Source organism: Puma concolor, chromosome B2 (assembly GCF_028749965.1).
Source record: "Puma concolor isolate L17-30 chromosome B2, mPumCon1.1.hap2, whole genome shotgun sequence".
NCBI lineage: Eukaryota > Metazoa > Chordata > Mammalia > Carnivora > Felidae > Puma > Puma concolor.
The window spans coordinates 21011147-21038347 of NC_141671.1; the positions used below are offsets into that span (position 1 = coordinate 21011147).

Consider the following 27201-nt stretch of genomic DNA (forward strand, 5'->3'; position numbering starts at 1 on the left):
AACTTCCTGATAGCACAGGTGAAAGAGTTTGTATGAGATTGGGGGGAGCATCAGGATAAGAGTCTGGCAATAATAGATTATTGGAGAGGATCCCTGGACTTCCAGTGGTGAGTTTCACAATGATACAAAGCACATGGAATCTCATCACAGAGGGCCTTGAGTGGCAAACTAAGGAATCTGTGTTTGACCATGTTGGGGGGGAGGGTGTGTGTGTAGGGGAAGGTATTGAGCAGCAAACTATCATGGTCAAAGGTAGGCTTTAGGAAAAATAATTTTCCTGATGTGTGAACAAAGGAGGCCCTTAGAAAACTACTACAGTAGGCCAGGATTAAAGTCTGATGAGAGTATGGATACTTACAATGGTGGAAAGAAAGGATAGATGCAGGAAGTGTGGTTGGTTTGAATTATAGGAGATAAAGGAAACGAGGGAGCATGTGAGAGATGATTCCCATTTTTCAAGCTTAAGTGGTTGGGAGAAAAGATTTTGAAGGGAATTGATAGTTTGGTATTTGGCAAAGCATGGTTAAAGGTTTAGTGGCGGCTGACCCGAAGTCTGATAATGACAGGTGAATCACTGGGATCTTCCGCTGTTGCCATGCTGAATGGCTGGAGTTTCCCAGATTGAGGACAATCAAGGACCAAGAAGGATCCCAGGAAGCAACCCGGTGATTCTGCCTAATTTAGCTTCAGGCCCCCAGGGCAGAGCCCAAAACTTCAATAACCATATGCAACAAGACATGTGTGCAGGTATGAACTGTGAGGTGCCCAAGCCCAGGGAATACCTTTTACTGGTTTCACAAGGGGGGCAACCAGAGTAGGGGTGTTGTCATTCACCTTAGTGCAGGGGGTGCACAGTAGGACGCCAGCCACCCTTTTGAAGATGAGCCCTGCGGGACTTGTTTGAAAGAAGCCACTCTGACCTCTCCTTCTCACCCCAAAGTTAAGGCAGGGCGGGGATAACAGGCCACGGTTTCACTTGGAAAGTGGGTTTCATCACACTTCTGACTGAGCTCAGGCCCAGAATCACGGTTGAGGTCTGGCCAAGCATTTGACTCATTCAGGTGCAAACCCCACCCACTTTTGCTCAATCCCCTCCATTCTGCTGACAGCCGCTCTTTTCTTCCTTTAGCCTGAAATCCCGGGGTCTTTGTGTGTGTGGGGCTACGATTAACCGACGCTGACATTCCCATCTGTGGCTTCCCTGCACTAGTCACCTTACTGTGGGCTGAGCGGGCCCCGGGGCGTGCTGGCGGCCGGGACCACTCACCTTTTCCCCCCTGGTGCTGTGGGTAGGAGGACCGCGGACGGGCGCGCGCGGACTCAGCCTCCGGCGGGCAGCGGGCGCGCGCCAGGCGCGGGGGGGGGGGGCGAGGAAGGGGCGCGGCCTCTGCGGGGCGGTGCGCTGGGCGGCGCGCGGGGCGGGCGGCTGCGGGCGGGCGCCGCCGAGGGGACCGGCCGCCGCGGCGAGAGCGCGCCAGCCCCGCCGTGATGCCCGCGCGCCCCGGACGCCTCCTCCCGCCGCTGCCCCGGCCGCTGGCCCTGGCCGCGCTGCCGCTACTGCTGCTGCTGCTGGGCCATGGCGGCGGGCGCGGGGGCGCCTGGGCCCAGGAGCCGGGGGCGGCGGCGGCGGCGGCGGCGGACGGGCCCCCACCGGCCGACGGCGAGGACGGGCAGGACCCGCACGCCAAGCACCTGTACACGGCCGACATGTTCACGCACGGGATCCAGAGCGCCGCGCACTTCGTCATGTTCTTCGCGCCCTGGTAACTGGCCGCGCCGCGCTCCACGGGGCCCCGCACCCTGCGCGCGGGGGGCGGCCGGGCCGGGGGCGCCGCGGCGGGCCGGGGTGGGGTGGGGGGTCGCGCAGCGCCGGGGCGGCGCGGGCTCGGGCCGGGGGCGTGGGCGCTCGCGGCTGACGTGGCGCAGGGCGGCCGGGGCGGTGCAGGAGGGGGCGGACCCCGAGGGGGCAGCCGGGAAAAAGCCGTCCCGTCCCCGCTCCCAGCACACCCTCCCCCCCGCCCCCGAGTCCCCGGACCGGGGGGAGGGGCGGGTGGCCTCGTCGCCCTGTGGGGCTACCCCGCCGGTTCACCAGCCCCCGCCCCAAACTTCCTGCGCCGGCCAGAGGCGGCGGCCTGCGGGTGCGGCTGGGACCCGTGGGCCACGTGCGGCAGCCGCCGGCCAGTGGAGTCCGGCAGTGAACGCTCGGAGGTCGAACGCTCGCTGCAGGGCAGATCCCCCTGCACAGGGATTTAGTTGAAAAATAGCAACTCGCAAAGGTGTGATTTCCCACTTTTGTGTGTTCAGGAGCTGGGAAAGGGTGGTCCGGGGAGAGAAGGGGTTCCTGTACTACCCCGGGAAGCCGAGAGTAGTGCGAACGCTGGAGACCCCGTCGTGGCTCCGAGTCGATGGGGGAGCTGTGTGTGCTCTAGGCGACTGCAGCGCACTGGCCCCTCCATTCAAGGCTGACCCCCGGCACCTCCTCCCCACCTCTGTCTTGGGGCCTGGTCTTCTGGAAAGTGTGAGCTGAACGGAGCTCCTGCCTCGGTTCTCCGGTGGAGGCGTCCGTATGGGCCTCGGTGCCAACCCCAGAGACCCCCTTCCCTGCGAATTGTCCTGCAGAAGGGCTTCCTGATGTTCACAGAAGCACAGGTAGTGCTTTCCTTCCAGCTCCTGGATGCCCCGGTGTAGGGAAGTTCTCATGGGGCAGAGCACAAAGCCAGTGTTAGGGCACAAGGCAGTTTGCAGGCTTGTTGCAGCACTTGGCATCCTTCCCCAGAGCGGGAGAGAGGCTCACTGCGATGGGGGGAAGCGGTGTAGGAAGGAACAGAGAGAAGATGCCCATGAAAAACGTCCTGCTCAGGAACTGTGCGGGCGGAAGTTGGAGGAAACTTTTTTTCTCTTTCTTTCCATACTCAGGCTGTTAACTGTATTTCAGTTCATTTGGAGTTAAGTCAACTTTGGGGGGCAAGTCTGAGTGAGAGATGGCATTTATTAGCAGTGTACCCGTGGGGTACATTGTGTTTCAACTTCCCAAGAACGAACCCCGACTTGAAGTTTTAGACCTACCAGTGGTCTAGAAAATACTTTGTAGCATAAAATAATCGTTCATTATTAATAGTTCCTCTGTGAAGGAGTATTCTCAGAGTATTCCAATTAAATACATTACTTAATTGGAGCCTATTTCAGTGGAATAAGTCCATGGATTTTTTTTTCTTTATTTTTTAAAGAAAAGCTGACATGTAGACATAGGAAGTCTGCGCAGTGCCGAAGGGGTTTTAATTTTGGAGTCTCAGTAATACCAGCGAGTCCTAGACTGAGTGAGAAGACTGGCAACTGGGCACTTCGTATTAAGTAAACTCCTTTTTCAGCGTATGTGACTTACAGATTTAGATTTTTTTTTTAATGTTTAGTTTTGAAGGCGAGCGAGAGAGCGCACACATTTGTGGGGGAGGGGCAGAGAGAGAGGGAGACACACAATCCTAAACAGGCTCCAGGCTCTGAGCCCTCAGTACCAGAGCCTGACACAGGGCTGGAACTCGCAAGCCACGAGATCATGACCTGAGCCGAAGTCGGAAGCTTAACTGACTGAGCCACCCAGGGGACCCATGACTTACAGACTTTTAGGTGGATGTTCCTAGGAACATAGCTCTTTAAAGTTTTTGTTTGCTTCTTAATTGTCCACTACAAAATACTTAGATAAAGATGTTGGGTTTCTATGAAGGCATTTAAAAGTTAGACCTTAAGGGCACATCGGGGCTCAGATAGAACAGGCTGTGGCCTACACCATTCCCCCCATCTCTTTCCAGGTTTAGTCTCTGGAATGTTGGAAGCCCACATGTAACTTGGGGGCAGCAGCAGCATATAATGAGAATATTGCTCTGTATACCTGCACTCTGAACCTGGCAGATGTAAGGTTATCCGGCTGTAGATTTTGTGCTAACATCAGGACACGGCTTCTGTATGGCCGATGCGCATCACCTTGAATCTGGTGACTGTCAGATTAGGAGGGCCAGGTGGCTTTGCTCTATTACGTGGCCACAGATGCAAGATTTTGAATTCAGCTACTGTCCCAAAGGTTCATACTGTAGCCACAACGGTCCCAAACCAGAAGTGCCCACTACATGGCACCTGTGGATGATCCATCACTAAGACATTGCCAGACATTTAGTACCCGTTAAGCATGTGCTGGTTACTGGAAATAAAGTTGTAAAAGGAACAGTGCTTGTCTTCACAGCACTTGAGCTGTATAACTTATATAACTTAATACAACTTAGGTATAATTCTGATTTTCCTTCACAATTATCTTCCAGAAAAGAGGGAATCATTTTGTAGTTGAGTTTCTTATAAAGCAAGGATTCTCTTAGCTGGCCAGGAAAGTGCTGCTTAGGGAAGACACATTAGCTTGAGGCAGACTTTTTTGGTGCTGCCTTTCAGTGCTTATGACGGAGGTCATCTGTCAGAAAAGAAAAGAGGCAAAGGAATGTAACACTGATTTTGTTGAAAAATTACTTTGAGGACATAGTGACCATTTTGAGTGTTGGGTATTCTTTATAAACAGGCATTTATTTTTTTTTACGTTTATCTATTTATTTATTTGGGCGGGCAGGGGGAAGAGAGAGAGAGGGAGAATCCCAAGCGGGTTCTGCACCTTCAGTGACCTCGGGCTTGAACTCATGAAACTGTGAGATCATGACCAGAGCCAAAAATCAAGTGGGTGCTTAACTGACTGAGCCAACCACACACCCCTATAAGTAAGCATCTTAAAGATCACTTTGAAAAGCAATACGGCAGCCAGTTTCTTTGTAGATACCATGAATATACACCAGGTGAAAAAAACAAAAAACACAACAAAAACTCCTACGTGCCATAATGCTACTGTGACTGCACCTGAAGCTTGAGATAAAGTTTCCATGCTGACTCATAGAGTATTCAAATATGGCACTACAGAGAGCTGATAATTAAAAAAGGTGATCAGTTATAGGACTGAAAAAGTAGATTTAGTGATGGACAAAATGCTGATGCTGTCAAGAAACGGGAAGAGTAGCAAGAAGCAATAATTCTAAGTTAATGTATTATTTTAAATGATAGGGGATTTAAAAATGTACTCTCAAATTCGTACAGCGAATATCAGAAGTATACATTTGGTTGCATCAAACCGAGAAGTTGGGGTAGCCACAAACTTTTCTAAAGTTTCTCATTGGGGAAAATGCAGAATTGAGTGAATTTTGAGGTTGCCTCGCGTCGGCAGATACTTAGTTATTTAGTAGAGAGTCCTGACTAAATAAAATAGGGGCGATTATGGCAGGCAGTGTGAAGCTGCTGCAGTACAAGGAGAGCAAGGGAACTGTCCAGAAGAAGAAGAGAAGAGAATGGCATCAGACAGCCTGGGTAGTCAGAGCCGACTTGCTGGAGGAAGCGATACCCAAACCAAACCTGAAGGGCAAATAGGAATTTGCCATGTGGGCTTAGGGCGGAGGCGTCAGAGAGGGTGTGTACCAATGCCCGTGTGCAAGCCAGTCTGTCCCCCTTCAGAAAACCGCAAGTAGTTCAGTTTGGCTCCAGGTTAAACTGCAAGCAAAGGAGGGCAGCAGGTATACAGAGGTCAGATTGGAGGTCAACAGGGGCCAGTTCAAGGAGGATCTGTCACAACACCTTGCTATGTTTCGGTTTCCTGCTGAGAACAATGCGGGAACTCTTTGGGGGGCTGGAGGCCGAGGAGTGAGGTTCTGTGGTAATTGTGAGGCATCCTTCCCTGCTGTAGTATAAAGAAAGGATCAGAAAGGTCCACTGCCGTATGGAAATGGGTGAAGAGGTGGCCCGGCACCCCCTGACCCGATATTCAGTGTGCTTGCTCCCCTCCCCTTGTTCCAGGTGTGGACACTGCCAGCGGCTGCAGCCCACTTGGAATGACCTGGGAGACAAGTACAACAGCATGGAGGACGCCAAGGTCTACGTGGCTAAAGTAGACTGCACAGCCGAGTCAGATGTGTGCTCCGCCCAGGGGGTCCGAGGATACCCCACGTAAGTGGGAGGGGCCCGTGTTTCCCGTATGGGTCCAGGTTTTCCAGAGCCTTTTGCCAGCTGCACTTGGCTAAAGAACATTCAAGTTAAACTTCTGGTAAATTTTTATGTAGTTCTGAAGAGTGAGGAGATGATAAATGTAAGCAGGCAGTCCCTGGTGTCAGGGAGAGGTTATACTTAACACTGTGCTGTCTATATTAGATGTCTTTTTGTGCTGTATTTGGAAAGAGCCTTTCATTAATCAGTGTCGGGTTTCCTGTCTATAAGGGAATGTGTTTGTGAGACAGAAATGGCGGTCTCCATGGGGTCCTGTCAGGTTTGATGTTCACAAGCACCTTTATGCAACGAGCATACTTTGTCATCAATTTTACTTTGAGTTTTTGGTCACTCTGCCATACTTAAGCATCCTTCCTGGAGTAATTTTCCCATGTGACTAGCACAAGGGCTGTCTCTGTTGGAAAGAAAAGTGACAAACTGGAATATGGCAGTTCTGACCAGCGGTGCTACTTACTCCCTTGACAGTTAAAACAGGTTTTTTTGGTTTTAAGAAGTAGAAATTGAAACTGGCTTAACAAGCAATAGAGGGATGACTTAGAAAGCTGTGGAAGAGGCTCTGAGGCTCCCCTCCAAGGGCTTAGGGGCCAGTTTTTACCTTTACCTCCTTAATGTGACTTAACTTTCCAGCTCTGCATCTCTCTGTTGCCACGGTGGGCTCGGGCTCACTACCGATGGGCCCAGCTGGGGTGGAGTGTCCGCCCCAGACAGTCCTTGTGGCCAGAGAGGCAGGTACTGTAGGAAGACAGCAGTGCCCTCAGACCACATGGCAGGTGTTAAAGTGAAGAGCTCTGCTCCAAAAAAGGGAAGAAGCTGTGTCCAAAAAGATGGGGGAGGGGCTGGCCACTGCGATTCCCCAAATATTTATTCAAATTGATGAATGAAGTAAATTCTTATAAAACCTGGGCCTGTCTTCAAACCCGAGGGGTGGCATGGAAAAGTGGAAGGAACTCTGGGTTGGAACCTAGAAGCCACGTCTGAATCCCGGCTCTACTGTTTACTTATCATGCAGTCCTGGCCACGCTGTTTAACCTCTGAGTCTAAAGTAGGATGTTGATACCTTACTGCCCCCCCCCACCCCCACACCCCCACCACCCTCATTGTTGTATGAAATTACGTGTTTGTAAATACTGACCTCAGCATACTCAATAAATGTTAAAGTTTTCCCTTATGTTTAGAAATTTGGCATTTTCATAAAGGACACTGGAATTCTTGCTCTTTGGTGACTGCTGCTAATCCAAGTGCCATGATTCAAATCAGATCAACTACGATGTGTGCCTACGATAGGTACCATTGTCCTGTGGTTCATAGCATTGCCTTTAAAGTAAACGTAGCTTAGATGAGGGGCATCGCAAAGAAGCTGTCAGTGAGTAGTGGGACACACGGAGGAGGTAGATGTTTACCTGTTTGGAACCTGTTACTTTCAAGATACAAGGGCAACAGAGATGATTGGCTGAGGTGTCTACTGTTAAATAGCTGGCTGTGTGTGGCCATGTACACCACCAACCACACCACCAGGAAGTGAGACAGGACTGGTGATAGGCTGAGAAGGGCAAGTGTTAGGGGGCGCCAGAGGGGGCAGTAGAGGGTTCCACCAAAACCTGGTCATAGGAGCTCTCTGGCTACGACGTCAGTTACTCCATAGATGTTATTCACAGATTTTAAACGAGCCGCATTGGATCGTGTGTCCTGGTTTAGAAGATGTGGTCTGTCCAAGAAAACCATGCACTGGTTTTGTGTTGTTAAAAAGAACTAGAATGAGTCCACATTATACTGAACATTGTTTGGCAAGGAACTTCTGTAACCCTCAGAGCCCTACACACAAGTGCCCGAGAACAGGTTGTTGTTTTTTTTCCATAGAATGCAGGAGGCAGGGTGTGCTGCATTAAAACGAGTCACATGAGGGCACACATGAGGGCATTCATGCATTGACCTGGGTGAGCTTTTACTTCCTCTGAAACAGTACTCATGTCATAGAGATACATGAGTGAAAATGCCTGAGCGTGCACCGTGGGTCAGTGCATTCGCTTTTATGTCATTCTAACCCTGGTACCTTCAACTGAAATAAAGGATTGCACAGGGAGGGAGTTTGGGTTCCCATGTTCCTAGGGATGGCTCACTGTGCTTAGAAAAATGTTTTGAGGTCATGCTGTTGAGCCAGTAAGGAATCTTTATTATCTGGGAAACCGTGAGCCAGAGCAGGGCTGAAGGAGGTTTGCTAGGGCTGCCGAAGCTAAGCACCACAAACCACGTGGCCAAAGAGACCAGAAATTTATTGTCTCATAGTTCAGGAGGCCAGAAGCCCAACATTGAGGCATTGGTAGGGCCATGATGTCTCTGAAACTCGGAGGGGAACCCCTCTCTGCCTCTCCCTAGTGTCTGGTGGCTGCTGCAGTCTTTGGGGTTCTGTGCTTGTGTCTGCAGCACCCCAGTCCTCTGCCCTTACACGGCCTTCAGCCTCTGTGCATGTCTCTCTCTGGGTCCAAATTTCACCCTTTAAAAAGGATCCCAGCCATATTGGATTAGGTAGGGCCCATCCTCGTAACCTCATTTGAACTTGCTTGCCTGTATATAGATCCTATTTCCGAACAAGGTCACATCCTGAGGGACAGGAGGCTTGGACTTCAACAGATCTGCTTTGGGGGACACAAATCAGCCAGTAGCACTGTCTCCTCAGTTGTGCTAGGATTTTGATCACAGATTTCCAGAGTGACCCATAAATGGAGATTTTTTTTCCCCCTTACAGTCTCCTTGAAAGAGAAACAGATCACCAGGAAAAGCAGATGCCCCTGTGGAGGTTTGGGAATAGCAGGAAAGTTTGGGGCTGTCCTTTAGGCTTGTACCCCAGGGCCCACTCCCTATCCCAGATGCCCTGGACAGACTGAAAGGTCTGTAAAGGAAGCTCTGATTTTATCCCCTAGGCTCTGTGAACCTAAGGAAGAACCCAGGTTTGGGCGGGATAAGAAGATTTCTAATCCAGTAAGAAGAAATTTAAAAAAAAAATTGTTTATTTTTGTTTTGCTCAGTGCACACCAAATCAGAAAAAGTCACAGGTTAGGTTTTACTGCATTTTAATGTTAGCAAAGAAATGAGGAATGGGTTTGGTAGTGCCTGTTCCTTCCTAGTAGTTTGAGGATCCACCTCCTTTTCCACTCTGAAGAGCTGTGGTGGGGGAGGTGCCTTCTGGAAGAGAGAGTTGGGGGTGGAGGAGTACATTAAGCATCTTCTAGCTCTGTGGGCATAACACGTTTCTAGAGCTTCCTGAGGTCCCAGGGGTGGGTGTGGGCATTCGTGATTGTGAGATCATTGGGGTTGCTTAAAGTGTTAAAGTTCACGAAGTAACGGATGTACTGGCCAAAATGGTGAGTTTAGCTTTTTGTTACAGTCGTAAAAGTAAAAGCTACTGAGGAAGCGGGGCACATATTCTTTATTGGAGGCACATTAGGGATGTCACCCTAAGTCCATCACAGGATCTTAGAGCGGGTAAGGCCTGTAAGCCTGTTGTGATTAAAGTGCTGATTCCGGCTAATGTGCTGGTTTTCTTGTACTGCTACGAAACTTCCTTCTAAGGCCTTTGGGGAGTTAGCTCTTCAAACCACAGTTCTGATATCTGCATATCTTGACTTCTGACACTCTGCTCCTGCACGTGGGGCTCCTATTGCCAAAGTCCACAGATGTGCCATAGAAGTGATAAGGATGTTTGGATGAACAGCTCACCAAAAAGTGCTCGTCTGTGTTTCTTTTCTTCTGTCAGTAGCCATATTCCCTGCCCCCACTCCTCCATCCTGGACACCCTCTATTAAGTTTTATCTAGAGCGTATTTGTCCCCTACCAGTGGAATGATACGGGATCTGGAAGTGTAATTTCAGTCTCTGACAATGTCTTTTGCTCACCCACTAAAGCAAGTGCTACATATTCTATCTGCAGATACCTTCAGAGGCTAATATATGTAGAAAAAGAAAAGACTCCTCAGTGGGGACGTGGATAGACCATATCAGCCAGTGTCAAGGCTATTCTTATAGCTGGCAATGTAAATCTCACAGAACCTGGATATTCGTGCTTTGTTAAGAGTTGAAGAGCTGACAAGGTAGCGTGGAAATACATTTATTGCAAAACCGTGCTATTTCTACTACAGCTTTAATTTTTTTTTTAAACGCAGCACATAAAAACTACTAAAGCCTAGGAAGGATGACAAATCCCTAGCAGGAGAGAAGCTTGGAAGTTCTGTCAACCAAACGTTGGTGGCTTGGGTTTTTACTCACAACATCTTAGACTTGATGTGTTCTACTCAGTCTTATTTTTCTTGAATAAGTTAAGAAACTTTTTTAAGTGTGGGATTAAATGGATATGTTATCTTCTAGGACATTCTTTTCCTTTCTTTTTCATGTTGTATCAGAGGGCAGCAGGTCTGTGCCTGGCTGCGGTCCACTGATTGCCTCCCTGCACAAGCTTGCCCCCCGACGGGACAGCGCTGTCTACTCGGAGCACTCTGAAGGATTTAACAGTCTGCTCTGTCCTGTCCTCTGTCACCCTTTCAGCTTAAAGTTTTTCAAGCCTGGCCAAGAAGCTGTGAAGTACCAGGGTCCTCGGGATTTCCAGACACTGGAAAACTGGATGCTGCAGACGCTGAATGAGGAGCCTGCGGTGAGTGCACATGAGGCTTCCCTGCCTCCCGCCTGCTCTTTCTTCCTGTAGTTTCGGGGTAATAAAGAGGCCACTTCAGGCAAAAAAAAGTAAAGCTACCATTTCAAAGGAACTTTTTACTCTTTTAGAACTAATTGATGCTGTAAGTAAAAATGAACTTTTTTTCCCTTCTCAATTTTTGTTGATTTTGGTAAAATACACATAAACTTTACCATCTTAGCCACTTTGAGTACACAAATTCAGTGGTGCTAAGTCCATGCACCCTGTTGAGCAGCCATCCCCACCACGCGTCCCCAGAACTCTTTGCACCTTGTAGAACTGAAACCATGTCCCCGTTAAACCAACTCCCCAGCCTTTCCCCTCAGCCCCTGGCAGCCAGTCCTTCTACTTTCCGTCTCTATTTTCACTGCTCTGAGTATCTTGGTGGAAACAGATGAACTTTTGAAAAGCTTTTTATTATGGAAATATTCAAACATGAACAGAAGTAGGAAGAGTCTTATCTTCGGTGCATGAGCGAGGAGCTGTGTAATGCAGATGGCCCCGTGTGCCTGCCCCCACCTTCCACAGTTACCCCCATTTTGCCCAACTTGTGTTATCATACCTGCCTTCCTAGCTCTTGTTTGGCTGCAGAGTCAGCCCTGGCAGAGTGTCATTTGTGAATATTCCAGTAGCATCTCACAGGTGCATGCTTCCCACTTCCTGACATAAACCTCTGGGCCAGTCTCGCATGTAATACAGTTACACTAATTTCTTAGCATCACAGGGTTGACTTGGGGTCCAGTCCTGGCCGGCTTTGGCCCTCTCCTGCAACCGCGAGCAGTACAGCAGGGTGACTCCCTCCTTGTCCTCTGCACTCTCAGTCCCCAAAGGTGCTCACTGGCCTCGCCAATAACCTAACGTAATAAATACTCGTAATACTGTCGGTGTCTTAATGGCCCTCCATGCGCTAAGGGTAATATCAGGAAATGGTGGGAACCGTATGATTTCTGAGATATTTTTCAAAGATGTAGGTCTGTGTAGAGTTATACTAAGCGTTTATAACCGTCCCCCTCTCCAGTGGATGTTGGGAGCCTTGGTTTTGACCTGGAAGCACTCAGAATGCGTGGCACGTTCTGATTGGTGCAGAAGGCCCGCGGAGGCGGGGCGGATTGGCTGGTGTGTGGGCCCTGGCGGGGCAGGTCTGGAAAGACGAGGTGTCCGGTGCCACGTGTCTCTGGTGAAATAGAGCCCCTGGAGTCTCTGGAGGCAGTTGTAATCCCGCAGTCCACTAAGGCTGCTTTGTTGTGTCAGGTGGGCTTTCGCGGATCCGAGGGTTGTCGGTGCCCATGCGCAGCTCCAGCGGTCTTTGGGGGGGATCCACTGCTCCCGGTGCCGTTTCCCGGGGTGCCTGTGTGGTCCTTCGGCTGTCCCCCGCATTCTCTGTAGATGTCGCTGCTTATCCAAAACCCACCTGCTTCTCAGGTGCTGCTTTACCTCACGTTTTACAAAGTCTATAACTGCGTGGTGAGGAGCGTTGGTGTTAGCGCTGAATAAGCGTCCAGCAGGGACTTCTCTAATTTTAGGCACCAGGGGAAGCCACAGACCTCTCAGGGAGTGAATTTGCATCTTTGTCATGGCAAGAGAGTTACATGAGCAGGTGGAACTTTCATGTCGATTTAAACTTAAAATTGTTTCCTCTGTGAAAAGTGCTCTGAGTGGAGGAAGCCGATTTTAAAGAGGGAGTAACAGTCTCAAAAAAAAAAAAAACAACCCCACTTACAATACTTGTTTTCCATTATTCCACCAAAAATCCAGTCTACTGTGAGGACGTTTTTTCAAGGAACCAGTAGCCCTTAACAGGATGGCAGAATGACTTCTCTGGTGCTTCAAGCTCCCGTTTTGAGGAGCGGCAGCCTCGGGGCAGGCTGGGAGGGACAGGGAGGCCCCGCCCCCGCTGGGGGCACAGTGTCTCCAGATGAAGGGCCATTGCTGCTTGGGGTCCACCTGCTGCCATATCCTAGTGTCAGAGCAGTAGGGATCTCAGGTCATTGCTGGAAAACAGTGACAATGTGCCTTCCTGTCAGAAAGTTCAAATAGTCAAACCTTATATTGCAAACCAAACATTTTTTTCAATTAGAATTTGCCTTTTATTGTACATGAAAACTTTTTAAAAAGTTCTCCATCTGTGTTTATACCTAAGTAACTTAATGTATGCATTTTTATATTTAAAGAGGATAAATTTAGAGTTTTCCCCTTAGTGTTATGGCAATATTAAAGAAACTCAAAGAAAAGAAACCCTGATGCTATATCTTAACTTTCTACTTCAACTTTTATATTTTCCTATTTGCTTCTGTATTTTTTTTCTTAGTCATAATCACATAAACACAGTTCACTTTACTAGTGATATTTTTGTATAGTTATATCATCTCAACATTGGTCATATTTTATATTATGTGGATTTGCCATAATTCACCTCTTCTCTGTCAATGGATGTTTAGGTTGTGTGTATTTTTTCTATCATCAGAAATGCTTAAGGAGCATGTTTATTTTTGTAAAAGACATTTTTTTCTACTTTTGAGTGATGTTTTTAGAATATATTCCCAGACATAAAATTGCCAGGCAAAAAAAAAAAAAAAAAAAAAAGAAAAGAAAGAAAAAGCAAGACTACTTTTATGGCTTTTGATGAACATTGCCAGATTGCTTTCTTAAGAATCTGTAAGCTCACAGTCACCAGCAGGGCAAGACTGTACCCATTTCTGTGGTATACTGTGTTTTTGCCATGACTGCCGGGACTGCTCTGGTATCTGCCATAGGGCAGATAGTGACAGTGCCCCCTCCCCCCAAGTTTCATAAATGAGCATTGAACATCCTATAAAGGGTGATATACAGTGTTTTGCATTATTGGAACTCACTGTTTGCTTAGCCACCATTCTGTCGGGCATCTTTTCGTGTGGGTACTTAGCACTTGGAAAGTTTTGACAGGCCCGCAGCAGCAAAGAAAGCTTCACGGTGCTTTACGATTACAACTCTGCACAGCTTTGAGCTGTCAGCACTTTTTGAAGCTTTTAATAACTTGGCTATTCTTTCTCATAGAAACGTGTGAACTGCCAGATAAAAATTGAGTAATCTACATCCACGTGTCTATAGCAGAATGGTGATTTTTCTGATCCAGCCTCAGAAATTGAGAACTTTAGACTTGTGTCCTGTGCTAACTGCCTAGTTGTACACAGTTGGTACCCGCTCAGGGACTGGCAGAAGCATCCTTTAAAAAGCCACTTCTCGCTCCTGCGTTACGTGTTTCTGTCCCAAGCTTCGTTGAGTGAATTAAGAAGCACAACTCAGGTCTGCTCCATGGTTTTCTCACTCTTGCGAGAAACAGTCACCATCTCTTCTGTCCCTTTACCAGTCCTTCACAGTTTGTTACCATTTGTGTGAACAGAGGATGGCTAGGCCCTCCTGTTCTCTGATGGTCTCTCGCTCTCCACTGTGTCTATCTTGCTATCTTTGTATTTTCAGGTACTACTTCCTTTAGAGCCAGTCTGTCAGGGATTTCATTTTGAATTCCATGTGGAATCTGAGGTCACGCTGCAAAGAACAGGGCAGAGTGCTTGTTTGGGGTGGGCCTCTCCTTCAGTTTGTCTGCTCTGTTCGTCTGGGGACAGCGAAGAGCAAGTTGGGGTGGGGACAGGCATCCCTGGCTGCCTTGAGTGCCGATTCTGGAGCACTTCCTGGAGGTGTGGCTGGTGAGGGGCCTCCTGCTGAAGTGTCCAGACGATCTGACAGAGTTGGTTCCTGCCTCGGCCTCCCTTAACACAGCAGCATGCCCCAAGGGTTTGATGTAGCCAGATGAGGGAGGAGATCTGCAGAAGGTTCCAGACAGACACAGGTCACCTCCTCAGTTGGTTTCTCTATGTCTTCACATACAAACCCAGTGACTGTTGTTTTGTTTCTATTAGACACCAGAGCCAGAAGTCGAACCGCCCAGAGCTCCTGAGCGCAAGCAGGGACTGTATGAGCTCTCAGCAAGCAACTTTGAGCTGCACGTCGCACAAGGTGTGGTGGGTGAAGCTCATGGGTGCTCACAGTGGGACGCACACTCTTAGAACCACTGACCATCCGTCACTCCTTGATTTGCCGGGCTCTTTCTTCCTGCCACTTGAGGGCTCGTGGTTACCATCTGTGCACTTAGCAGTGGTCTCTTCAGGACCCGTTAACGTTCTTGTACAGTGCACTTCCTCTTAGAAATCATTTCTCCTTTTGTCTCTCTGCTTACAGAAATGCCAGTTTTAATGCTAGTTAAAGATGTAAGTTTTGGAAAGCTCACAAAGCATGAATGGGCACGCTTAATTTGTATACTAGTTAGCGCATCCTTGGATAAGAAAGTATTTATTTATATTAATGTGAATCATATGCTTATTGACCAGAGGCAGAAACAGAAGTTTCTCTTATGTGTTCAAACTAGAATTTAATGGGACCATTTTAACGTGTGAATCAGAGTAGGTGTTCTTGACACTTAAAACGGTTTTTTGTACCACATCTCGTTTTTTTTTGAAAACGCTCTCCTAAATAGTAAAATGATCTATATACGGTTTCTAACGTAAATAACACATAAGTCCTTTATTCACATGTTTCGGAACAATTGGCTCAGCACTGAATGACTTGAAAGCAAATTCAGCTTCCTTGTTGCTCTCCATTCTCAAATGCTGCCATGGAGAGAAGTCCTCCTGTAAGACTGGGCTGGAAACATTGTGAAAAGGGCTTAACATTATGTCTGGCCCTGTAACTTCATGCCCGCTGGGGGGTTGAACCCCCCTCCCCAACTTAAGGTATAAAATAACTTACTGTGATGCCTTCCTTTGTTTTCCCTTTGTGTTCAAGGTTGTTATTTGTACCAGGGCTCTGGGGGGGAGGGGGTGGCGGTGACAGTACAATTTTAGGGTGTTTTCCCCAGTAGGGGGTTCACTTTAGTTCCCATAAGCCCAGCTAGGACTCTCTCTAAGCAAATCGTGCCTGAAGGGCAGCATTGTGGAGATGCCACCTTGTGCTGCTCACATGAGGATCTGTCCTCAGAAAATGACAGTCACCTCTTGGCCTTAAAGCTTCCACTGATACTCTGGTAGGTTCCTTCCTGGACATCCTGTCTCCACCTCACAGCACAAGTTAGTGTCATTATCTGTCTAGAGAGGCATGGCTTCAACCTCATGGATCACTTGCTAGTTTTTTGAATCAAGTGTTTCACCAGTTCCCTCAAGGTGTCATTGCTGTGGGTGACAAAGCACTGCCATGAGCATTTGGTGTGGCAGTGTCCTTCTGTGAGCCTACGTCACATTTTGATGATGTACTCACAACCTGATTGTGGTCTGGTCTCAGCCTGACATCTTTCAGGCCCTAGGCTGGTCAAGGCAGAACAGCCTAGAAAAAATCTTCAGTATCCAAATGACGATGTTGTATGGATTTGGGTTTTTTTCTCCTAGCCAAGGCACTGATACTGTTTTTAAAACCTTCTGTTTTATTGTCAAAACACACAGAAAGCCCTCAAACGTAGGGCTTAGTGAGTTGTCATAGAGTGGTCAGCCTATAACCACCGTCCAGTTCAAGAAATGGCACTGCCAGTCACCCCGTGCCCTATCCAAGTCCCAGTCTTCCTGCCCTCAAGGAGGCACTTTCCTTGCTTTTCTTCATCATTCACTATCCAGATGTGCCTTCCTTACATTATAGTTTAATTTGTTCTTTATTTTACCTACGTCTCTCTTCCGTCTCAATCTACACGTTCCCCCAACATGTTTTTCTTCCTTGTATCCTTTTGCTGAGCACATAGGTTATTGGACCTGTAGAATTCCCCAGTCTCGACTCTGACAGCTGTGTCCCCATGGCATGGTTGAACATGTTTCCCTAGATCCGTTAACTTATCAGGGTTGCCAAATGCCGATAGTCTCATTAAAACATCCTTTCTTCATTGTTTTAGGGAGAGAAACTTGCCCTCATTTATCACATGCTTATCCAGTGGTGCAGTTTGTGTAAGAAAGGTGGGATAATTGCCTGATTCTTCCCGTTTGTTGCCAGTTCTTCAAATAATGTGTTGGTTCCCTGTTGTCCTCCAAAGATGACAAATTAGATTTTGTTTTGAGGATTGCTATGAGTTCATGGGTATACACTTACTTGATGGAGTCTCTTTTTTACCAGTTAAAGGGTTCATACTGCAGTTAGTTTTGCGAGAGGACAAAGATCAGATCCTTGCATTCGATCTTGAGTAAGGTATTAAGTCACTCCTTCTCCCTCCTCTGTCTTGGCTCTCCACTGAAGGCGACCACTTTATCAAGTTCTTCGCTCCGTGGTGTGGTCACTGCAAAGCTCTGGCTCCAACCTGGGAGCAGCTGGCTCTAGGCCTTGAACATTCTGAAACTGTCAAGATTGGCAAGGTAAGTGAAAGCCCTTATTAAACTGGAAATAGACCGCCTTTGGCTGGATTAATTAGCAGAGTGGCCCATTATTCATTCTGTGTGCAAAGTCGCAAACTTGATTTATTAATTCCATTTAGTGTGCCACTTGATAATTCATTTCACCTTCACAGATGGCAGCCTGGTTTCAAATGTGCTGGCTTTTCCACAGCCTAAAGATAAATTATGGCTTTGGCTCCTTTGTTTATTTTGAAGCAATGGCCAATTCTGAATTGGCAGCCCCAGAGCCCTTTCTGCAAAGATACGGGGCACAGCCTTCACGAATGTTCACTGGCCGGACTTGGAGGCCATCCACATTTGACCTCACCCAAGAGCTGTCCCCTAGAGGAGCCTCAGCCCTGTGCTCACAGAGGCATGCAGAAGGTCCCCCTCCGGTGAGCCCCAGCTTTCACTGCTGCCTGGGAGTCTTTCCAGCTTTCCCCACTTTGCAGAGAGAAGCCAGAAGTGGTGTCTAACAACTTCTGTATAAGTGGATTTTCTGGAAATCTCCAGAGCAGCTCCCGGGCCATCAAGCACTTTTCATCTCACCCAGCCTTTGGCATCCACCAGACGTCCAGGCATGGGTTTCCTTTTATAAAGATCTCATGTTTTACTTTGCCAAAGGCCTGACTTGTATACAGAAGGAATGCTGCGTTTCCAGAACTGCAGCTCATGAGATGATCTGCCCGGGACAGGGAGATGGCCAAAAGCACAAGCTTAGGGTCCAGGCAGACCTGGCTGGCCAGCCTTTTTGACAGCTTCTCCACACCTCAGTGTCCCCTTTGCAAAACCACAATAAGACCTAACTGGGGCGGGGGGAGGTGGCGCGGGGAGAGTATGGAAGTCAGATGCTCAGTACGATGTTTGGCATGAAGCAGATGCCTGGTAAGTTGTAATAGTTGTCGTTCAATGGATTTTCACTGTTGCCTATTAAACACTTTTATTTTTTTAATGTTCGTATGTTTTTGAGAGAGAGAGAGAGTGATCAGGAGAGGGGCAGAGAGAGAGGGAGACACAGGCTTCAGGCTCTCAGCTGTCAGCACAGAACCCGACGCGGGGCTCAAACTCACGAATGGTGAGATCATGACCTGAGCCGAAGTCGGATACTTAACTGACTGAGCCGCCCAGGTGCCCCGTTGTTAAACACTTTCAATTATGTATTCTAGTTATATGTGTTCTTATAATTTTATATTTATTGAACATATCGTGGAAGTAGTCATAATTTTCTTGTGTTCTATCCTCCCCATTCCTTATATCCTTACTTTAAACTATTTTATGAATTGTCATGGGTGATTATTTTCAGGTCATGTCTGTAGAGATTTCTAGTAGAACCAGGTGTGAGCCGACACAGTCTGCCCATGCGGGCTGTGGCCTCCGTCTCCGGACATGTGTGCGGCTGGCTTAGACTGGACTCTGAATGCCCCCCACCCAGACTTCAGGCTGGGGCTTCCTGTGCTTCAGTTTAATACTTTAACTGCCGACTTCAGTCTTAGGTGTGAATGTAATATTTTTATCCTACTTTGTTGATATCCTGAAAAACAACAACTTAGTATCCCACATAGCTGATTTTAACATCAGTAGAAAATCAAAGAGAAGTGACTTAGGATAAACGGTTTCATGAAAATGTTGAACATGCAGAATCTTGATAAGATTTAAGTGAAACAAATTTAAAGAGCTATAATAGTTGAGCTTATGGAATTAAGAACATATAATCACCTTAATTTGATATCTTTTGAGTTATCTTTATTTTATACTGAATACTCCTGTTTCAAAACTCCTTAAGTGTGAACATGAGAATAAATATCGCAGCTGGTGTTGGTGTGGGCCTCTCTCACCGACGGCCAGGCCTCCCCTCCCTAGATGTCAGGCTAGGCTCCCCTTCTCCATCTGCTAACATGCTCCAGGTAAAATGTTGCTTCCTAAAAATTGGCATTTTTAAGTGAGATAAATAAGTCATGTGTCTCAAACAAATCCCATCCCTCTGCTCCCTTAGCTCAGGTGTATTTTGGGGTAGGTTTTAGGAAGTCTCTCCCCAAAATGCCACTTGCTGGCAGAGATGCTACAGATGAAGTATGTAAAGTACTGAGTGCCCAGTGATCCATTTAGCAGGGAGGCTCACAAAGAAAGGAACTGAGAATCTGGTCTTACTTTATTTTTAGGTCGACTGTACGCAGCACTATGAACTCTGTTCAGGAAACCAGGTTCGTGGCTATCCCACTCTTCTGTGGTTCCGAGATGGTCAAAAGGTACGTACGTCTTCAGGTCCTGGTATCAAGACCAAGTGCTTCTCTTAACCACAGTGGGCTGTTGCCAGTATGAATTGTTTGGGCACTGGTTTTTTTTGTTTTTTTTTTTAATTTTTAATATTTTTTTTTTTTTTTTGAGAAGAGTGCATGAGTATGCATGTGTGTGTGAGCAGGGGAGGGGCAGAAGGAGTTTTTTTTTTAAGTTTCATTTCATCTGAGAGAGCACGAGCACGAGTGGAGGAGGGACAGAGGGAGGGAGAGAGAGAGATAATCCCAAGCAGGCTTTGCACTGTCGGCATAGAGCCTGACTCGGGACTTGATCTCACAAACCGTGAGATCACGACCTGAGCTACAACTGAGAGTTGGACACTTAACCAGCTAAGCCACCCAGGTGCCTGGGACACTGGTTTCAAGGCATACATAATCAACAAAAACGTCTTGGCCTCAATTAGTAAGATTTGGGTAGTTGACAAAAACGGTCAGTTGTCCTGCTATTTTGAAGCATTCCCATCGGCTGAGGTTAGCACTAGAATAGCTCGGGCGTACCGCCGGCTGTAGCTGTGCTCTGGCCACAACCCTTGAGTGGAGTCAACACTGGCTCCCAGTCACTGGCGCTCACTCCCACTCTCCTGTCTATCCCTGGCCGATGGTCAGCTTCTCAGCACACCAGAGTCGGCCCCAGTCGTGACTCTGGGCTCTGCAGGAGGCTTCTCTCCCCAAAGCTGAGGTGTTTGGTTTGTAACGTGCACTCTCGTGTGAATATGAGCGTGCGAATGCTGCCCAGTCCCCACCGCCAGGGTGACGGCATCAGTGGAGGTCTCATGGGGGTGAGTGGGGTCGGGATGAGGTTTGAGCGATTCAGAACACTTAAGTGTACTAACCTGACAGCATTTTTGTGCGGCCCTTACCTTGGACAGATTGACCAGTACAAAGGCAAGCGGGATTTGGAGTCCCTGAGAGAGTATGTGGAATCACAGCTGCAGAGCACGGAGCAGGGGACCCCGGAGGCCGTCGAGCCGTCAGAGGCCCCAGTGCCAGCCACTGAGCCCGCGGCCAAGGTGGGTGTCCGCTGCGATCAGGAGCGCCGGGGGTGGCCCACCACCTCCTGCCCACAGAGGACGCTCTCCTCAAATGCTTTGCACAGAACGGCAGTTGGGGGTCAGCAGAGAGTAGTTCAGATGGTTGGCCTGAGGCTGACTTTTCAACGTGAGACATTTCTTTCAGCCACTTTTAACATGCTTGTAAGGGGTAAACCTAGGAGCTCCTCTGAAATAAACGTGAGACAAATCCTAGGAGTATTTGGCGTCAAAAGCTCTGGAAAAGTCGTCCCTTTTTGAGTCAGTAATCCCTGTACTTGAGGGCATTTGCTACCTGAAAGTTTGGCTGCTGTTAGGCCCCCGTTTCTGTCCATTTCCACCACCTGCTACAGTAATTTGACTTTCACCGTGTGGTAAAGGCCCCTGAAAGGTCTGCAGCAGGAAAGATGTACACGTTGGAACTGAAAGGCACATTGCCCGAGGACATTTAGTTTGCTTAGGCAGGCAGTCTCTGACTTACTGTGCTGTTGTCTTCATTCACCCAGTGGAAGGTTTCAGATCCACTTGTTCTGCATTTATCGAGCCCGTTACATTTCAGACACTGTCCCAGGCCACCAGGAAACAAAGGCAAATAATAAGACTCTTTCCCTACCTGTGAAGGGTACCTGGTCTAGAGGGGAGACAGATGAGAACTTGGAGAAGCAGATGTCCCAGGTGTGTAACCCAGGAGTGTGCAGGCCAGTCATGATTGGGGCAGGCAGGCAGGAAATGTCACTTGAAGAGCTGAAAGGCAAATTAGTAATTGCTGCAGAGACGTGGTGGACGTGGAGAGAAAAGGCTTGTCTGAGGAAGAGCGTGAGCAGAAGCGCGTTAGTGTAATCGGCTGGGCGTATTTGGGGCAGGGCCAGCCGTCAGCTGGAGGGAAGGGGGTGAAAAGGACAGGGGGTGCGGTGCAGGATGCCAGAGAGGGGAGGTAGGAGCTGGATCATAGAGGACTTTGTCGGCCAGCCAAGGATTTTGAGCTTCATCGTATATTTATAGGGATCCAGCAGAGGGTTTTGAGCAGATTTGAATTTTAGATGACTGGCAGAAAGAGATGGAAAGTATGAAAGGAAGGGGAAGTCAGTGTATTAGGCCAAAATGATGATGAGACCCCGAAACTAAGGCTGTGACAGAGGGTGGAGACCAGGAGACAGCAAGTGTAAGGAGCCTCACCCTCCTGAATACAGTCGGGCAGGTGGGGTGAGGGGATGACCAGAGTTGTGGCATACCTGGTGGTCAAGGGCACCAAGCGTGAGAGAAGGACTGAGGGGTGGGGGGAAGGGAGGTGATCAGGTCAGTTTTCAAGTTGCTGATTTTCAGGGCTGTGGTGGACATTCAGGCGGAGATGTCCGGTGGACAGTTAAGTAGGACTCGGGAACTGAAGCAGGAAGGATATGTGCACTAGAAGGGTAGTCTTGGGCGTCAGCCGATGCTGAAGCCATGGGTGAAAAGGAGATTTTTCAAAGGGAGTCAGGGAATGTTTTCCAGGAAAACAGAGCTTGGTTTCCTAGCTAAGAACCCTAAGGCCTATTTGTCAACAGATTTCCAAGCAGAATACTTAAGTTGCTACATCAATTTACACCAAGCCCTTAGCTGGGACACCAGGATACAGTGGGCAGGGGAAGGGGCAGCATGCCCTCATTCTGCGAGGCCAGAGCAGTGAGTGTGCAGATGTGTGTGACCACCCTCCTCCCGGCCCCCCCAGTAATTCTTGAACCCTCAGCATTTACATAGCAGATCCTGACTTGCTGGGACCATCGCTCCCTGAGCCCTAGTTGTTTGGAATTGGAAATAGACAGTCATCCACTCCCTCCTCGTGGAGTGGGGACAGGAATGGGCCTCCTTGCCCCGTACAGCCCATGCCTTAGTTGGACTCTTAGGTTGGGGACTTGCCTAGGTGTTAGTTCAAAGTCGGAGCTTTGGTTTAAGAAGTAAACGAATGATTCTGCAGTAGCTGTGACCACATACGTTGGAGGGGACTGTGTCACGGTGGTTCTAAAGGTCACCATCCCAAATTGAATGTAATTATACACTGTGGATGTTTTCATCAAACACAGAACAGTTTCTATTTATAACACAGTTTTCCAGCAGTAAGTAGGTCTTTCAGTGAGCATGGCGTCATGTTTCTGGACATAAAGAAAGATGGTAGTGTTCTACAATGGGCCCCTTGGCGGGCTTCGCCTCCGAGTCACTGACACGCGTTACTCGATGCCAGACTCAAGCGGAGCAGCCCTGGTACGTTTAGCCACATGATAAATCATCATATTCTTGCTCTCGTGAGAGAATCACAGATCCATTTCTGGAGAAACCCAGGAACATAATTCTGCAAAGAATTGTCAAGACCAAATTGCTTTAGAGCAGGCTGCCTCATGGCACCTTTCCCCTACATTCTCCAGCCAGAGCTTAGATGAACAGTTTGCACGTTTACTTTGAATTTAAGAAGCCTAGGATACGTAAAACACGTATCCTTGCCTGTGGTCTTGCCACTGTCGACTCTGAAGGCAGTACACAGAGAAGGGAACTTGTGCACATCCACGTGCTAGGAGAGCGGTAGGGTCACTTCGAAAAGACAGCAGGTGCACGCACATCAGGTGAGCCAGTGAGTCGGTGTCTGGGACTCTCCAGTCGGCGTCAGAGGCTCTGGGCCGGAGAGGTGCACACTGTGGCACAGGCCACACAGAGCCAACTGGTCCACACCATGGAGCCCTGAATGACAGCAGCCATACCTGAGCCCCTCTTCCCCCCCAGTGGCCGGGGAGGACTGTGTCCTGCCACCTCCTCGAGGCATCTCCTGGGCTCAGGACCTTGGGGACCTACCTGTGGTGAATCATTGTCCCTTCTTGTGTAGCTTGTGAAATGCACGTTGTACAGGTATCTCCGTGTGACCTTGGAGCATGTATGACAGCACTGTTAAAAGATTATTGATTTGTATTTCTGTAATCCCTGCTCTAAGTGATGCCTTGGAACTGTGGCCTTTCCCTCCCCTGCAGGGCACCCTGTTGGCACTCACGGAAAATAACTTCGATGACACGATCGCAGAAGGAATAACCTTCATCAAGTTTTATGCTCCATGGTAAGTGGCCGTTGTCTCAGTGCACTTGAGCCCCATCAGAGTTCTCTGCTCATTAGGCACCGCTCTAGACTCGATGTTGGGCCTAGATGTTGCTACATTTATACATAGGTTAGGTTCTAGGAAATGAGGAAAGGTTATTGTTTGCACCTATATTCAGGTATGTTGAAGTTCGGTTTGGTGGTACTCATGAAGTTATTTATAGAGAATGAGGCCAGTTTATTTTAAAATTCAGTCTGTTTTGGAAAAAACATGACAATGTGACAATAGAGAATTAGGATGGCCATATAAAAGTTAAGCTTTGTGGTATCTGCCCTTGTCCAGATAGATCGAACATCCATATCATGATGTAGCTTTGCTCCTTAGTGTCTGAGACGTTGTAGAGAAATCCCATGGGGCTCCTGGGCAGCCGTCCTATATGTTACCCAATTACCCGAACCTTCCTGCTGCATGGTCCTCAGAGACCGGAGCAGAGAGGGCGACACCAACTTTGTGCCCAAGGCTCCCTGAAGTGGGGCAGGTGACAGGTGCCAAGAGTCACCTGCACTGCTGTAACTCTGCATGTCCTTTCTTTCCTTTGAATCTCTGTTTTCTGAGCTGTAAAACGGGAAGAGTGCTTTGTCTTCACAAACAATCCGCTTAGAAAAGCACGGTCTCAAGGAGAGTGTTAGGTTTTGTTTCTAAACACGAACAAGTAAGGTCCAGTGTGTCACTTCTGCTCTTCGGTTTGTTTTCATTCCGGGTATTGATGAGAAACCACAGGGGCAGAGAAGAGAAGTCAGGGAGCACGCGACTCACAGGAGTTGTACAACTTTTGTTCTTAAAGAATAGAAACACTAGTCAATAACACCTTTAAATCTATTATTTTCTTTTTTTTTTTTTTTTTTTTTTTTTTGAACCTAAAGCCATATAGACCAAGTGTGAGGACAGAAGATCCCCTTTCAGTGAAGGGGTAAAGTGCTGGGGAAGGGGAGGGTTTGCACAGAACTTGGCTCGGACTTCACTGCTCACAGCGAATGGATGACGTTTCAGGGAAGCTTTCAGGCTGCTCTGACATTTTGAGACCACAGCAATCAAATCTAAAATGAAATGTCTTTAAAAGAAGTTTTTGGTGTCCATTTTCTTTTCTGTTCATCAACTCCTGCTCATGGTGCACTTGGTTCATTCATAATCCAGCTAGCTCAGTTTACCACATCCTGGAAATGGTCTCAGAATCTAAACTTGCTTTCAGACCAGCCTGTTTCCATTCAGTTCTCCAAAAGCCTACTTTGGATGGACTTCGAATTCCGTGTCTGGGACAGAGGAGGAGGAAATGTTAGCACACCCAGGGGGGAATCTGATATCTTACACATTTCTAGGCAATTGCGGACTGCCTCGTACAGAAGAAACAAGGCTTGGCTCGGCAGCTGGATTTAGGTGAGTGAGCTTGACCCAAGACTTCAATAAAGCTGTCGTTGTCCTATTCCTAGGTGTGGTCATTGTAAGAATCTGGCTCCTACTTGGGAAGAACTCTCTAGAAAGGAATTCCCTGGTTTGGCAGAGGTCAAGATTGCGGAGGTGGACTGTACTGCGGAACGGAATATTTGCAGCAAGTACTCGGTGGGTACATGCAGAAGAAAACCCTCCCGGGGACCCTGAGTATCAGGAGCACGCCCACATGGAGCTGTCATCTGGTGTGGTGGCCTCAACCAGGACAAACCACAGGGCCCTCGTCGTCTTTGCGAAGCGCTCCTTGTGTCCTTTTGAGGCTGTTGCTTCATTTTCGTTTTGAAAAGCAAAAGAGATGCTCTGCCCGAGGAAGGGCTTTCTTCTCCCACTGGTTACACACCTCTCAAGGGGGACTTGAAGCCTTGCTGTCTGCATAGAAGGCTGGGCGGTAACAAGAAGGAGGTGCCACCTCGGCACGGCCACTTGCTGGCTGAACAGTCAGCTGACTTGCAGCCTCGTCTCAAGCCCCTAAGTGGCTTATTGTTCAGCCCTGAGCGTGTCCTAAAGTACAGTGGTTGAGTAAGGGAAACCCCTGACTTCCGAAGGGACTATCCCAGCCAGCCAGGCTTCCACTTGGTTTTGTCCTGAAGCGTTGCCTTCTTTCTGAGCTGCTAGCACAGTCCGATAGCCCAAAAGGTTTGTAGTTCATATTTTTGCTTTTGTGCGGTTTTCTTAAAACATCTGGGGGCTCTGGAGTTCCCTCATTAGATTGAGAATAGGTGCAACACAGACGTCATTTACTCATCACTCGAAGGTGCCATTTTTTCTGGTGCCTTAAAGCCTTAGAAAAGAGCTGGAGATGTATATTCTTGTGACTCCGCGGGGGCCACAGAGTGGCTGGGCATCAGCAGGGGGCTTGTCAGAAATGCACAGTCAGGCCCCACCTGGACCTGCGGCATCAGAATGTGTCTGTTCACTGGGTGCCCAGGTGGTGGCATATGCACGGAAGCTCCAGAAGCTGTACTTCTGGGTAAAGTCCTTCCTTTGACACTAATCCTGAATGTGCTTTTGAATTGGAAGGTGAATAACCCCGAGGCTTTGCTTTCTTGTACTTTTTAAACGGTCTGCACCTTTTAAAAATTTAACCATGGGGGTGCTGTGCTGACAGCTCAGAGCCTGGAGCCTGCTTTGGATTCAGTGTCTCCCTCTCTCTCCCCTGCTCACGCTCGCTTGCTCTTTCTCAAAAATTCACATTAACAAAAATTTTTTAACTTAACCATGAACTTCCCTGGTTACAACTTTAGGAGTTTTTTTTGGCAGGGGGTGGTGGTGGTGGTTTATCTCAGAAGCAATTTGTATGTGACCTGGACCACTGGTCTTCATACTTTTTTTTTTTTTTTTTTTTTGAAGGTACGAGGCTATCCCACATTGCTGCTTTTCCGCGGAGGGAAAAAAGTCAGTGAGCACAGTGGAAGCAGAGACCTTGACTCGCTGCACCACTTCGTCCTGCGCCAGGCAAGGGATGAGCTGTAAAACCCAGTCCCAAGTCGCCCGGCCACCCGTGCCCAGGGTGTGGGAGCTGAATTGTGCAGGTGTGGAGTTTCACATGGTGGTTTTTCAGAGAGCTGAATGTACTAAACTTGTGGTATCTTCTTTGTGTGTGTGATTTTTAAGGCAACACACTCTACAAATTCTTTATTAAGTTTCTCTAAGTAAACACGTAACTCATGATCCCTTCGCAAACAATATTTTCAGTGGCGATCTGTCGTCCCCTTTACCTTTCTCTTGATGAATCTAAATGGTTTCCTTTGAGACTAAAATAGAGTTGAGAAAAATCAAATTGCTCAACTACTTTTGGCTCCTGAGTGATTCTGGTGAAAGTATCATCTAAAGCATCATTTGTGAACTGCCCACAAGTTCTGGAAAGGTGGCAGTATTGATATTCTGCTGATTTTAAGGTCAGAACGGACTTGTTAGTAAGGTGGTTGGTCAGTAACTTGGAGCAGATCTAAACACAGAAACCCCACACCTCTGGAAGATACCTTCACGTCCACCCCTGGCTTTGCTGTTTCTGTTAATACTACTCTCATCGCGAGAGGTCAGCCATAATGAAAGCAATGGTACTTCTGACGTGTGCCTGAGTAAGACAATGCTGGTGCCATAATGTGTGTGTGTGTGTGTGTGTGTGTGTGTGTATGCTTCTGTTTGTTACTCACAGGTGAAAGATTTATTAGGTTCTCATG

General features: G+C 48.1%; 1 protein-coding gene across 1 annotated transcript; it reads left to right on the forward strand.

Annotated features, from left to right (window-relative positions):
• The first annotated feature begins 1415 nt into the window (after nucleotides 1–1415).
• Nucleotides 1416–26809, forward strand: TXNDC5 (thioredoxin domain containing 5). The gene is made up of 10 exons (XM_086706327.1): nucleotides 1416–1763; nucleotides 5872–6021; nucleotides 10614–10719; nucleotides 14655–14751; nucleotides 17002–17117; nucleotides 19295–19381; nucleotides 20299–20439; nucleotides 23451–23533; nucleotides 25000–25129; nucleotides 26369–26809. The coding sequence occupies exons 1-10, from the start codon at nucleotides 1489–1491 to the stop codon at nucleotides 26489–26491; spliced, it is 1308 nt and encodes a 435-aa protein (XP_086562453.1). The 5' UTR covers nucleotides 1416–1488; the 3' UTR covers nucleotides 26492–26809.
• The last annotated feature ends 392 nt before the right edge of the window (nucleotides 26810–27201 follow it).